This window comes from Trypanosoma rangeli, assembly GCF_003719475.1.
Source record: "Trypanosoma rangeli strain AM80 chromosome Unknown Tra_15.4_contig_00029, whole genome shotgun sequence".
Classification (NCBI taxonomy): Eukaryota; Euglenozoa; class Kinetoplastea; order Trypanosomatida; family Trypanosomatidae; genus Trypanosoma; species Trypanosoma rangeli.
Window position 1 is genome coordinate 54,698 of NW_021705773.1, and position 12,776 is coordinate 67,473.

The 12,776-nt window shown below is 53.0% G+C and overlaps 8 protein-coding genes across 8 annotated transcripts, besides 7 other annotated features; all 8 read right to left on the reverse strand.

Annotated features, from left to right (window-relative positions):
- Positions 1–6: 6 nt before the first annotated feature.
- On the reverse strand, positions 7–666 carry TraAM80_01443 (uncharacterized protein; the record flags this gene model as incomplete). The annotated part of the gene is made up of 1 exon (XM_029378484.1): positions 7–666. The coding sequence occupies one exon, from the start codon at positions 664–666 to the stop codon at positions 7–9; it is 660 nt and encodes a 219-aa protein (XP_029241673.1).
- A 412-nt stretch (positions 667–1,078) lies between these two features.
- TraAM80_01444 (uncharacterized protein) lies at positions 1,079–2,134 on the reverse strand (the record flags this gene model as incomplete). Its single annotated transcript, XM_029378485.1, has 1 exon — positions 1,079–2,134. One exon carries the CDS (start codon positions 2,132–2,134, stop codon positions 1,079–1,081), a length of 1,056 nt encoding a protein of 351 aa, XP_029241674.1.
- A 182-nt stretch (positions 2,135–2,316) lies between these two features.
- Positions 2,317–2,360: a sequence feature (A-rich).
- Positions 2,361–2,564: 204 nt separating this feature from the next.
- TraAM80_01445 (Protein tipD) lies at positions 2,565–4,205 on the reverse strand (the record flags this gene model as incomplete). The annotated part of the gene is made up of 1 exon (XM_029378486.1): positions 2,565–4,205. The coding sequence occupies one exon, from the start codon at positions 4,203–4,205 to the stop codon at positions 2,565–2,567; it is 1,641 nt and encodes a 546-aa protein (XP_029241675.1).
- Positions 4,206–4,501: 296 nt separating this feature from the next.
- Positions 4,502–4,538: a sequence feature (A-rich).
- A 1,099-nt stretch (positions 4,539–5,637) lies between these two features.
- Positions 5,638–5,698: a microsatellite.
- Positions 5,699–6,122: 424 nt separating this feature from the next.
- On the reverse strand, positions 6,123–6,866 carry TraAM80_01446 (proteasome alpha 7 subunit; the record flags this gene model as incomplete). The annotated part of the gene is made up of 1 exon (XM_029378487.1): positions 6,123–6,866. One exon carries the CDS (start codon positions 6,864–6,866, stop codon positions 6,123–6,125), a length of 744 nt encoding a protein of 247 aa, XP_029241676.1.
- Positions 6,867–6,895: 29 nt separating this feature from the next.
- Positions 6,896–6,940: a microsatellite.
- Positions 6,941–7,111: 171 nt separating this feature from the next.
- TraAM80_01447 (DNA repair protein) lies at positions 7,112–8,320 on the reverse strand (the record flags this gene model as incomplete). Its single annotated transcript, XM_029378488.1, has 1 exon — positions 7,112–8,320. The coding sequence occupies one exon, from the start codon at positions 8,318–8,320 to the stop codon at positions 7,112–7,114; it is 1,209 nt and encodes a 402-aa protein (XP_029241677.1).
- Positions 8,321–8,604: 284 nt separating this feature from the next.
- Positions 8,605–8,940, reverse strand: TraAM80_01448 (pterin-4-alpha-carbinolamine dehydratase; the record flags this gene model as incomplete). Its single annotated transcript, XM_029378489.1, has 1 exon — positions 8,605–8,940. The coding sequence occupies one exon, from the start codon at positions 8,938–8,940 to the stop codon at positions 8,605–8,607; it is 336 nt and encodes a 111-aa protein (XP_029241678.1).
- An 817-nt stretch (positions 8,941–9,757) lies between these two features.
- Positions 9,758–10,249, reverse strand: TraAM80_01449 (uncharacterized protein; the record flags this gene model as incomplete). Its single annotated transcript, XM_029378490.1, has 1 exon — positions 9,758–10,249. One exon carries the CDS (start codon positions 10,247–10,249, stop codon positions 9,758–9,760), a length of 492 nt encoding a protein of 163 aa, XP_029241679.1.
- A 246-nt stretch (positions 10,250–10,495) lies between these two features.
- Positions 10,496–10,517: a microsatellite.
- A 258-nt stretch (positions 10,518–10,775) lies between these two features.
- Positions 10,776–10,828: a microsatellite.
- Positions 10,827–10,854: a sequence feature (A-rich).
- A 274-nt stretch (positions 10,855–11,128) lies between these two features.
- Positions 11,129–12,373, reverse strand: TraAM80_01450 (putative acidocalcisomal pyrophosphatase; the record flags this gene model as incomplete). The annotated part of the gene is made up of 1 exon (XM_029378491.1): positions 11,129–12,373. One exon carries the CDS (start codon positions 12,371–12,373, stop codon positions 11,129–11,131), a length of 1,245 nt encoding a protein of 414 aa, XP_029241680.1.
- Between the last annotated feature and the right edge of the window lie 403 nt (positions 12,374–12,776).

Genomic DNA, 12,776 nt, shown 5'->3' on the forward strand with positions numbered 1-12,776 from the left:
GGACGGCTACCTTTGGTAAATTAACGTTGGAAAAAAACCAAAGAGACGCTGCGCGAGGATGTACGCCAGCACAACGACAAACACGGCGACAGAGATACGCAGTAGAAAGTCATCCGTGGACTTTACCGACAACAGCTTCCGCACCAAGCGTTGCGCCACTTCGACCGTTGCGTTAACGTCCTGCAGGGTGCTCTGGAGCAGTTCCAACGAGACTGAAGTCCCTGCCAGTTCGTCAACGGCCCCCTGCACTTTGCGCAGCTCCACATTCAACAGCGAGCGTGTGTGCAGCAGCGAGCGCAAGGCATTGACAGTGTCAGCTGCACCTCCCAACCTATGCGCCTCCGCCTCTGCCGCAGCCACAGCCGCAGGAAGTGCACGACGAATAGCAGTGCGGTGACTCTCCAGCTTCACGAGCAGCGAGACAGGAGCAGCAGTTGAGTGACGCCTGAGTGGGTGCTTCTCCTTGACGGTCGCCAGCAACTTTGCCACACGCTGTGCAGCGGTGACGGTCAGAACGAGTGCGCTATGCGTGCGCTGACCTTGACTCTCCTGGTGAGCCTTCAGGGCACGATTGAGATCGGCCACCGTATCTGCCGCTCGTTGTTCAAGGGCGACCATAAATTCGGCCGACAGTGCCCCATCGTCAGAGCCCGATAGATCCACCATTGCGGCCTAGATCCCCTTTTGCGTTCGGCGTGAGAAAAAAAAAAGGCATGAACGTAGAACCAACACTCAGGGTTGGACTCACATGGGCACTTATTATATGACCTCCTCCCCCCCAAATATATATATTCACCGTCTTCCTCAAACTCTTTTGTCACCGTTCCCTCTCACTTTTCCTCCTCCCCATCCATTCGTCTGTTCGCCAACTCCTTTCATCCTTATGCTTTCCCTCCCTCGAGGGATTCAGCATAAAAACACAGGTGGATCACGCTGGGAAATGCGAGGCGACGGAAGGCAGAGAAGGGCGTGGAGGACCCCAAAAGAGCCAACACCATCAGTCAAGTCCACAGCAAACACGGAATGGCAAGAATAAGAAAAACACACTGTTTCCTCAACTCCTCCACCCCAAAATGCCTCACAAGACCAGTTTCTGAACGGCGTTGGCGGGTTGGAGCCCTTCGAAGACGTTCAGAAGGAGCTCTATGTCATCGCTTGCGTTAATCACACTGCTGGAGTTGGTCGGGGGGCACGAGGAGAAGCCTTCACCAGAGTTTCCCATGCAGTCATGTGTCGTTTCTACCGGGGGCGGCGGTGACGACGACGGCTCGTTTCCGCAGAAATCTGAGGAGGAGGCCGCGGCGAGGCGTTTCTCTAGTACCAGGACCTTACGCCGGAGTTGCTCCAACAGCGTGTGGTCCAGCTGGCGCAGATACGATGCACCTGACCCTGAAACGGATGAATCAGTGGCAAGGGAAGAAATGCACGGCCTCATCTCGGTAGTGCGGCCGAGGTCCACTTCCCGCTGCCTCAGAGGAGAATTCCTGAAGGATCCACATCGTCTGGCGTCTTCCTTTGCCATCACTGAAATTACATGTGAGGCATCTCTTTCTTTCGGCCAAGCCCGTGATGCGGGAATGATATGGTCCACACTCACCCTACTCTCTTTTTCTTTCAACCGCACAGAGGAAGAACACATGCGATGGTGTTGGTGGTTATCCGCATCAAGTGCTTGTCGCAATAATATGCGTCGGTCCTGCAGAAGCCGCTGACGTTCCTGCATGACACGAGAAATCTCCTTATCCAAAGAGCGTATCACGTGCTTGCGGGTGACACGCCGAAGCCGCTCCACCAACCCCTGCGCCAAACATTCATCCATGTACCGCATGTACGCCTCCAGCAGCTGTACTGTATAGTCCTCCACACGGCGCCGCCAGCCCTTTGGCAGGCTGTGCCTGTTGTTACATTTCCTCAAGGTATTTGGTGAGTTGCTCTCAACAACTGCCTTCGCGCATTCATGCCGTCTCAGAGCATGCCCCTCAGACGATAATTGTTCCCCACGACCCTCTCCAGCCACGTCTGCGGCGGGAAGACCAACCGACCCAGTAAGGATGGCCCTCAGTTGATTGATCTCGTCTTGCTGCGCCAAGGCCTGAGCTGTTAACACCTCTATGACGTGCTCGTAGCGGCTCATCATCTCGTGTGCAGTTTCCCTCGTGTCACAACTACTACAGTCACCATCAGACCCTGCTCAGGGTGCCCCCCAACGGTGTGGTTTCAACATTCATTGCTGCATGGCGTGTCACGAGGTGTGGGATGTGCAAATGCGCATCGCTTGGCAGGGTCATGCATACCACCTTCGGGCTCTTTACCCAGCAGACACACACATCAAAACACAAACAAACAAGCAACAACAAGCATAAGTGGAATACATGCAGGAACGTGATCATGACAAGGCACACACACGCACTCGTATGTGAGAGAAGAAAAGATGCATGAGGGCAAAACGTTGGATAAGCAAACAAACAAAACGAAACCAACGACAAAAATCACCACGGCGCCCTCCCCAAAATAAGGGCAAACAACAATAACTAGTAGATTCTGTATGCATCTACACAGTGGTTTTACCGCCACACAACAATACGCTTGTCCTCTCCAATGGAGGCAAGCATCGGCGTCGAGTCACAAAGCGTCCACACAACACTGTGAACTGCCATCGTGTGCCCTCCCAAAAGCTTTTCTTCGAGCACGCGACCGGTATCGAGTGAAACAAAGAGAATTGCCCCATGCAGATTGCCCAAGGCGCAGAGCCTTCCGTCTGGACTTACCGCAAGGCGTGCGAGGTTTGTTGAGCAACGCAACCCACTATCTTCAATGCGAAGGAACTCACGGGACATATCTCGTACATCACGCACACAGACAGAGCCGTCGCGCCCGAGTGAAACGCACCGCTGACCACTGGGGTCTAAACGAACACATGTGACGCCCTTCTGATGAGCGTGTTTGATCTCTGTGCCGTGATCATTTGTGCGGCGGTCCCAGACCCAGATGCTTCCGTTGTAGTGCGCTGAAAGAATGAAGGAACCACCCACGCAAACGTCATTGCAACTACTACAACACATGATGGTTCGCTGACACGACCCGTTTCGAACATCCCAAAGTTTGATGGTACGATCTGAACTCGCGGTGAATGCGGTGTGAGCAGACGGGGAAAGATACGCCGCCACCACCTTCTCACGATGTCCCGTCAGCTCCACAGTGCGCAGAGCATGCATGTCCCAAAATCGGGCAATACCATCGGCGCAACCGGAAAGTAAGTAATGCGAGCTGCTGTCCACGCAGAGTGGCACGTCTGTGCTGGGATGACTGCGCAGCAGTTTCCCGGTACTATACTCCCAATGACGAATCATTCGATCCCCACCGGCGGAGACAAGTAGGTTTCCGCTATCCGCAGCACATATCGCGTACAACAATCGATCGCCGTGCGCTTGATTGATGGCGTATGCCTGACTACTCGCGACTGCAACCTCCAACGCACTAGCGACATCCCGTCGGATGGCTGTAGGGTCCCTCGGCGTGTGATGCTTGCAAACTAAGTTGCTCACCACTGGGTCTACATACATCGATCCCGCGGGTCCACCGCTTTCCTCCCGTTTTTTCCGCCGCATCTGATTCAGCTTATCCTCGTACTCCAAAATGGTGTCCTGCATCCGCGCCATCGTGTCCTTGGCGGCAAGCAGCTCCTTGATGCAGCGATCCCGTTCGCTGATAAGCGTGTTCAGTTTTGGCCTAACCACGTTATTCTCCTGTTTGAGTGCGGCGTAATCATTTCTTAGGATCCGTAATACGTTTTCGTGTTGTGCCTCTTGCTCCTTCAACTGACTTACCTCTCCCTGCAGCGCCTTGTTCTCCTCGGCGAGGCGCTTGGCCTCGTAAAGACTTTTGTAGTAATCCTTCTCCCTTGTGATACTCTCCTGCAGCTGTTTCTGCAGCTCCTCTACCCTCGCCTCCAGTTCTTCTCCACGAGCTGCGGAGTTAATGGCACCGGCTGACGCAAGCTCCAGCGTCCGCACGTACTGCAATGGACTCTTGCACTGCTCGTCCAGCCTCGCGTTCTCCTCGACGAGCTCGCGGACGCGCTGCTGCACCCGCAGAAGCTGATTCTGTGTGATGTGATGGGCATTAAACACACTCTCCGTGGGCTGAATCTCCGCAGCATTGCGTCGAAGAACCTGCCTGTCAATCACGGCAACCCACGGCTTCATCAGTCGCGGCGCTACGGGCCAACTCCAATCGCCGGCGGTGTAAGGAATAACTCGCCTGGTTGCCGGGCCCCAAATCTCACCCAAGACGGCCGCCAGGCCAAACCAAGCGATGTAGCCACGGAAGAAAACGCACTTTGGTTTTTATTGTGCTCCAAGAGAAAAAATAATAAAATAAATGGAGAGCAAAATCAGTCGGGATGCAAGTGAAACCATAATGGAGGTCCCCGCTCCCACTCCGATTCAGTTCCGCTGCAGGAAGAGGCAAAGCGCAATGAAAGGACAAGGGTGCTCTGACCAAAAAAAAAAAAAACTAAAAAAGACCAAAAATACAAATACACTTAATTTCATTGCACACTCCTCGTCTTTCCGGCACCCCACGCAATATATTCCCACCCTTTTTTGTATTAGTTTTACTTCTCCCTCTTGTCTCTCCAAGCGCCTACGACTCTGGAAATCCCCTCCCTCCCCATTCATGAGTGAAGAATACACTCCTTCTTGTTCCAGTACCTCAGGCTTCTCGTTCTTTTTTTTTTTTTGCTTGCTTGCCTCTTGTGTGCGCATGTGGGGGAAAAAAGAGGGATAGTGGGGAACCATCTCTCCTGTTCTTCACGCACCATCGGGGCGGCTAATTACATGCAACACCGGAGCGGGCGAGCTTCCGCAACTCAGCTACTGCCAAAGCAGGCTCCAACACACGCACGTTTCTTGCCTCTCTCAGTGCAGCCTCAAGCGCCAGCTGCAGTTTGTCTGCCTCTGCGTACAACATTTTCTCCTTCTCAAACCCATCTATAATAATTTTGGCGACATTTGAGCCCAAGCCTACTACGATGACGTTCACAGAAAAGAGCTTAGAGGCGTTGGGCCGTGCGGGATGCGCCGCAAGAGCATCCTTTGCAGGCGACGAAAACAGATGGCCCCCCCGCCGCACTTAAGGGCCGCTGCCGTGATGGTGGCGACCAGAGGTGCCGCTCCTCTGGCATGAGGCTGAGACTGTGACTGCGGGCAAGTACGCGTTGGGTTCTGTGCAGGTGGTCAACGGGCTCATCGCGGCTCAATTGCGCACTGACATCGTCACTCAGCATTGCTGACGGCGGCACTAGGATGCACACAGTGAGTGGTAGACACACACACACAGTGACGCGTCACCTCACGCCTTGCTAGCCATGGAGAACAGCGGCAGGGGGAAGCGTCACAGCCCCCCACCGAAGAAAACAAGTGCAGGTAGAGATAATAAGGAACAGTACTGAGAGGGCGGGAGCAGGTGGCGCAACACATTATGCCATTGGGAGATTTCTATATGCACCTGCTAGTGGTCCCTCGGCGACTGAACGTGTGGGCTTTCCTTTAGGTCCCGTCCTACTTACTGCTGTGTACGCGCGGCGACAAACCGCCGGGAAAGATACTGTGTGCGTTGAAGAAAAGGGGGGAGGGAAAAAAGCAAAGCTGAAATGAAAAAACAACAACAACAAGAAACAAGAAACAACAACAAAACACGCGTGGTTCTTGGCGTTCAATTTAGGCATCTACGTGAGTTTGTACGCCTAGCAGTGACCGCGGGTGTTAGCGAGTAGGCATACTCCCTTTCCGCAAACAAACGTGTGGCAATAACACATGACGCGGCAGAGACCCGAAAAGGCGAAGAAAAAAGAAGGAGAGATGAACGTCAATCAAATAACATACTCGCGCCTACCTAACCATTCCTCTCTCCCTCCCATAATTTCTCCCCTTCCTTCTCCTGCCCCTGCCCACTAGCTTGTTTTCATTACTGCTGCTTTTGGGAATGGGACTTTTTCTGTGTGTTTGCTCGTTTGATTCTCCTTCGCCTTATCCCATCCCTTTCTCTTTGCTTGCTTCTTTGTTTCCTCGCACCTAGACTCCTTCCGTCGGTTATTGACATTTCCCCGACATCATCCCCCCTCACTCCTCCTCGGCAAGACGCCTCTTCCTGGCTGCCTCCTCCTCACGCTCCTTCTCTACCTCGACAACAAACATGTGCAGCTCCTCATCGTTCATGTACACCGCCTTCTTCTTCTCAAGCACCACCAACTCAATGTTCTTCGACCCGCTCTCCACCGCCTCCAAGAGGGCTTTAATGGCGAAGTGCACGCACTGGTCGCGGGTCATGTCGTCCTGGTAGCCCTTCTCCATGAACTCCAGCACTGTCTTGTCGTTGCGTCCAATGGCCACCGCTCGCCAGGCGGAACACATGCCGGAGGGATCCGTCTTCCACAGCTGCGGCTGCCCGTTCTCGTTAAAGCCGCCGATGATAGTCGAGACACCATACGGACGACTTCCACTGGACTGCGTCGACTTCTGCTGCACCTTTGCCACGTAGCGGACGAGGAAGTCAACGTCCACGGCATCCTCGTAGTTCAAACGAAAGCGTTGACACTCCAGCTGCGCGTGGTTCACAAGCACGCGGGCGTCGGCGGAGAGGCCGGCGAAGGCAAGGTAAATATGCTCATCCAGCTTGTATATTTTGCGAATCGTACGACTGTCCTGCAATTTTTGCACTGACTTTTTCTCCACGGCAAAGATGATACTATCCTTTCCACGCACCCCCACCGCACAGAGGCCCTTGCGCACCGCCTCCTGCGCATACTCGACCTGAAAGAGGTGCCCATCGGGACTAAACACGGTAATGGCGCGGTCGTAGCTCATTCTCCTTGTTTTCTTATCTGTGTGTGATCGCTTTGCTGTTCCTTTTTTTTTCTTTTCGTTCCTCCGCTTTGCTTACCCCTTTGGAGTGGAAAATACAAAATGAAGAAAAGAAAGACAGGATAGACCCCGTGCGCAGTGGAGCAGGGGACAGTACAAACACACCCACCCGCACAAGGAGTGCGGGCACCCCACATACTGACACACACAAGCTTTCTCTCTCTTTCTCTCTTTCCGCGAGCACCGCGTCAGCAATAGACAAATGTTGGGAGCTTCACGTGACCAAGGGGATCCACACCAAACATCGCAGCATCTTCAAACAGAAGCACGGCATCCTCGTCAAGTGGTTGAGCTCGCGTCAAACGCATCCCGTCAAATTCACATTCAAAGCAACAACCTGCAGCTGCAGAGCTTTTCACAAGTTGAAGTACACGCGTCACCCGTGGTTGAATCTCTCCTTGTACTCCCAATGCGTCTCGGGGCTCCAGCAGACACTGTGATAAGCGAAGACGCGTATTCACGGAGTGAAGAAACGAGTGGCCAAGTTCATCTCCTGAGGCTGTCGCGATCACAACGGCCACGCAGAACTCCTGTGCAAGGCTCTTTAGTACGCTCATTAGTTCTGCCACGGCCTCGTGACGCTCCTTCACCTCATTTTCCACACCCGGAAAGCTGCGGCGCACTAAAACGGTGAAGTTGTCGATCACCACAAGCCGTAGATCCGTCTGACGTGCCACGTGGCCTCGTAGGGCTGGAAGATACTCTCGCAGCTGTGCAAGGGTGGGGCAAATTGTCACCGCCACATTGCAAAGGACATTTCCTACGTTTTCGCCGCCCTCGTCACCACTGCAGCTGCGTGCGTCCAGGTGCCACTGCAAAACTTCCGCTGCCACTGCTGCTGGAAACGCAGAAAGATCCGTGGTGATCCACAGCGTGCGGACCCTCCTGCCATCCGTCTTTGGGTGGGTTGCGGCGTGCATTGCAAGGCTAAGCGCAAGCGCCGTCTTGCCGGCCCCCGCGGCCCCTGTGACCTCCGTAATCAGACCGCACCCCACACCACCCCTCAGGGCGCCATCCAAACCCTGCTGTCCGGTAGAAATGAAGTGACGGTGGCGGCAAGAAAGAACACTGGCCACAGACGTGGGAGAAGCCAGGAAGTCACTTTGGCGCAAAAGAGCAGCACTGACGTGGCCGTAGAGGGCGTTTACATCATCGAGCGACAAATCCATCTGTTGGGCGAGCAAAACCTCTGGCTGCAGTAGCACCGCCGTAAGGAGCGCGCAGGTGTCGAAGGCCGTCGCCGTCGTCGTCATCCCCTTCTGCCGCAACATGAGACGAAGTCGCTCCGCGTGTTCAACGGGAATTCCCTCCAACAACGGACACGCAACAAAACCCTCGGGTATTGGGACGGCAGCGGTATCGCTCTTCTCCGACGCGCCCTCACCGTTGGAGTGCATCGCCCCAGAAATAAAGCAGCCGCGCCACAAACGTCAAAACGATATATATTATGTAATGCTCTTCGCAGCCCTCAGAGCCAATAACGAGGAGCCAAAGACAGCGGAAAAGAAAAGAAAAAAAAGCGAGTAAAGTACACAACCGATTCAGACCACTCTTTCATCTTTTATATATTATAATGAAGTTTTTGCTCGGGTCTACTACTCTCGCTTGCGCCCATGTGGGCGTATGCAAACTGATGAAGGACCAGGCGTGCCCCCCTGCACGTTCTGTGCACCGTTACACGTCACTTGGGACGTGACATCTCTTTAAACACATCATTCATCCGCCGAGCTAAGTCAATGTCTTTCTGTGTGACACGATCCCCGGCGTCATGTGTGGTGAGTCGCACATGAAGCTTATTGTACGTGTTCGTCCAGCTTGGGTGGTGCCCTGCTGTCTCACAGTCGGCAGCAACAGCATTCATGAAATCCATCGCCTGCTTAAAGTTTTGAAACTCAAAATCATTGCAGATCGCGCTCTTGTTGATGTTGCCCTCCATGCGCCACCCCGCAGTGGACTGCAGCGCTTGCGTGATGGCAGGCTGCGAGAGCGGCAGCACCCGCGCACATAGCAGCGACATCCGCCGCATTTCTCTTACAGAAACACTCCCCCCCCCCTCGCCGAGAAAAGAAAAAGTCCAAAACAAAAGGAGGGTGCAAAAAAAAAAAAAGGATATCTCGCTAAGTAAAGTGAGGGTGTAAGGAAAATAACAATAATAACAATAAAAACTCACCATCATCAACATGTGGTGACAGCGCACCTCACCCACAGCGCCTCAGTAACCTGCTGGCAGACAGACGCAGACGCAAAAACAAAAAGCAAAGCAGAGCAAACGGATGCCGCTCCTCATCTTCCTCCCAACTCGGCGTTACTGAACCACCTTGCTCTGTGTGAGCCCCTGCCTCAGTTCCAGCAGACGTTTTTTATCTTCCTGCAGACGACACAGGAGCGCCTCCATCTGCCGCTTCTGCGCCTCCAGATCCAGCATGCGCTGCTCCAGTTGACTTACAACTGCATGCAGCGACTCGTTCTTCTCCACAACCATCCGAGCTGAAAGTAAAGATAGATCCAACCAACCTCTCTCACCTCGTTGCCGGTAATAGGAAAATCCAACCTTTCTTGTTCCTTTTCGGCTATATGTGTGAGTACACGGGCGTGCGCACCCCCCTTATCTCGCTTCAAAAATAAGAGTACGGGATACAGAATGAGAACAATAGCAAAGGAGTTGTGTTGGAGTGGAAGTGAGTACAGGAATGAGTATCCACAAAGTAACGACAATATTTTTTTTTTCCATTTTGCGAAGAGCAATGCACGCATCGCCGTGGTGCCAGACTCCAAAACCGAGCACAAAGTAAAATACGGGCAGAAAGAGAGGGGGCCACATCTAAGCACCCTCTTCAGATAGCAAAGCGCAATACATTTAAGGAATGCCCAATGGAAACACGTACAGATATTCCTTGCTTAATAGTTGCAGTGATGGCGTTACATTCGCTCTTTGGCAACACCTCGACCGGGATCTGTACAGTGCCCCCTAAAGCTAGAGGGAGCTTCGAGTTTGCAATAAGCAGGCCCAGGGCGCCGTTGTTCTGGGCCACAACAGCTTGATCAACGGCGTTGCATTTGTTCTCCAGGGACAAGACGATGGCCCCTTTCCAGTTACCGATGCTGGTCTTGTTGGAACATAGTTCCATCCCACTTGCAAGAACAACATCCCCACAGTAATCCTTGCCGCTCCACTGCGGGGGACCGACAGGCAGTTTAAACCCTGTGAATTGCTTACGCGCAAGAAAAGCAGGGCGGTGCACTTCCAACGCCGTCACGTTCGCCGCGACAAGCGAAAGGGTCACCACGAGAAAAAACAGAAATCGAGGGCCCATAAAACAGGTCATGTGCCCCCTTTTTTTTTTTTGCTCCTCGTGCGTGTGCGTCCCACCCTCTCACTTCCTCTGTGTGATGTTGCTGTTCTTTTCAAATCCCCGGCGCCATACAGCCCCGGACCCACCCACACAGACATGGAGGAAGACAGACAGAAATACAGCCGGACAGAACGCGAGCAGAAAGGACGCGATGGCAGCCACCGACGCGACGGTGGCGGAGGGAGTACCAGAGGCAAAAAGCAGAACAACGCCAATCACAAAAAAAAAAGCAAAAAAAAAAGATTATGCGTATTAAATGGGGCGCCTTACAGCGCCCACCACACCTCGCACTCTCGAAGAAGGCTTGGAAGTCCCCCGATGCGCTCAGCGCCAGGCACCTCCTTTCCCCTTCCTTTTTTCTCGTTTTCTTGCACTTCAGCCCATGTTGCCGTGGAGTGTGGCAGACGACGCACAGAAGAGCAGAGACGCTCGCGGGCAGACTCGTTAGTCAAAACAATGACGAGGGGCAGGGGAGGGAGGGGGAACAAACAAATGGTGTACAACACAAACACTACAGCCGCAACAAAACCTACTTGACACGACGCAACACAAAAATAAAAAAAAACAAGGAAAAAAAATTAACACACTGCGACACCCCCTCCCTTATGCCTCTTCTTCTTCTTTCCCCCATGCATCACAAACAACGCAACAGCACATACGCACCGAACAGCGGGACGCAGAGACAAAAAAGTTGTCAAAATAATAATGCACCTCCCTTCAAAAGAAGTTTTTTTTTATGTTAAAAAAAAACACGGCAGACGGTTGCACTTTTTCCCCCTTTCTTCCTCTACATACCCTCTGCCGGCCATATTTTCAACACTTTCAGAGAAGTTCGTTTGAATTCTCGGCACGTTAGACTTCTTCCTTTTTGTTGATCTTGCGCAGGTTGCCCCACATGTAATGTGACTCGTCAATAACCTTCATCGCAAACACCTTGTCCTTGAACTCCCCGTTAAAGACAAACTTGTTCTCCACACCTCCCTGACAGATTTTGTACACACGAAACCACTCGTGGATGGCGTCTAGGCACCCTGGGAGAAACTTTGGCACGTCGTGGATGTCCTTCAGAAAGCGGCAGATGGGGTCGTTGTGCGAGATGCAGATGACCTTCCAATCCATCTGCCCGTCATCAATCATCCCGAGGATTCCAAGCACCTTTACGGCCCCCACCTGCCCAACCCTGAACTGCGTCATGCCGATCTCAATGGCATCGATCGGGTCATTGTCACCCTCGTAGCCACCCTCAAAGACAACCTCGGTACTCTCCCACGTCTGCGGCAGGGCTCCGTAGTTCCACATCATATCACCATGTTTGTAGAACCGCGGGACACCGTTCTTGACGTCCTGCGTGATGGGGTTAAACGGCTCCCCTGTGGCAATTTCAAACTTCGCACGCGTCCACTTTGGGATTTCACAGATAAAATTGTAGCGGTTCATAGGCAGCGATGCAGGCTTTGTGCGCACCAAGTCCCGCACGTAGAGGGGAATGTCGTGCCAAGGTGACACCTGCCGCTCCTTCCCCGTCTCTACGTCTCTGAAGTAGTACAGGACCCGGTAGCTCGGCGTGTACAGCTCGCCTTCCTCCCTTGTCAAGAGCTGCTGCTGGTGATAGGGCACAGCAAAATCCAGCGAAACCATAGAGAAGCAATTTTTTTTTGCAGAGAGCTCCGAGTGTGAGCACCACCACTTCCAGAACTTTTCAAACGTGATGTGGCCATCGATGGCATCAATCTCACTTTTCATCTGCTTCATCTCGTCCTCATTCATATCACGGCCCAGGTACCGACACATGTGCTCAACCTTGCTTTCCTCCAGGTACCCCAACTGTGTCACATCGAAGGCAGAAAACATGCGAGCCATGATCTTTTTTTCCATCGACAAAGTGAACTCGTCCTTGGCGTAGGCGGCAAGGTCAAACTCACTTACGTGCCGACTGCACGCCTCTGGTAACTCCTTCACACACTTCCGGGAATTGCTGAGACCCGTACCAAGGTAGGTGTTGACCACGTGTAAGGACCCCACCTCTGCCATGGTTTTCGGAGAGTAGAGGACCGCTTCCTTCTCAGCCTTGTTCTCTGCCGCCGGATTTCCAAACATTATAAGCTTCCTTGGCAAACGTACACAGAGCGGAAACAAAGTCGATTGAAGCATTACAACTAGATAACGGCAAAAACACACATCGATAAAAAAAACACCTCATTATATATATATGGTGACTTGTCACACACACTGCTTCGCTATGCTGAGCGCTGCCCTCATGTGTGAGAGTGCCCGCCGCCGCGCCTCCACCTCGTTCGCAAGGTGGTCACGCAGTTCCAGACGCACACACTGCGCGTTTTTACTGCGGATGCCTCTCTGTAGCTCTGCAATGGGGTGCGCCAGAGCCTCAATTTGTCTGAAAGCTGTGGCAGACGCCTCCACTGATGAAGTTGTGGTTCCAGATGCCTCGGCAATCTCCACGACTAACCGCATGTACTGCATCCGTATGGCATGCACCAGC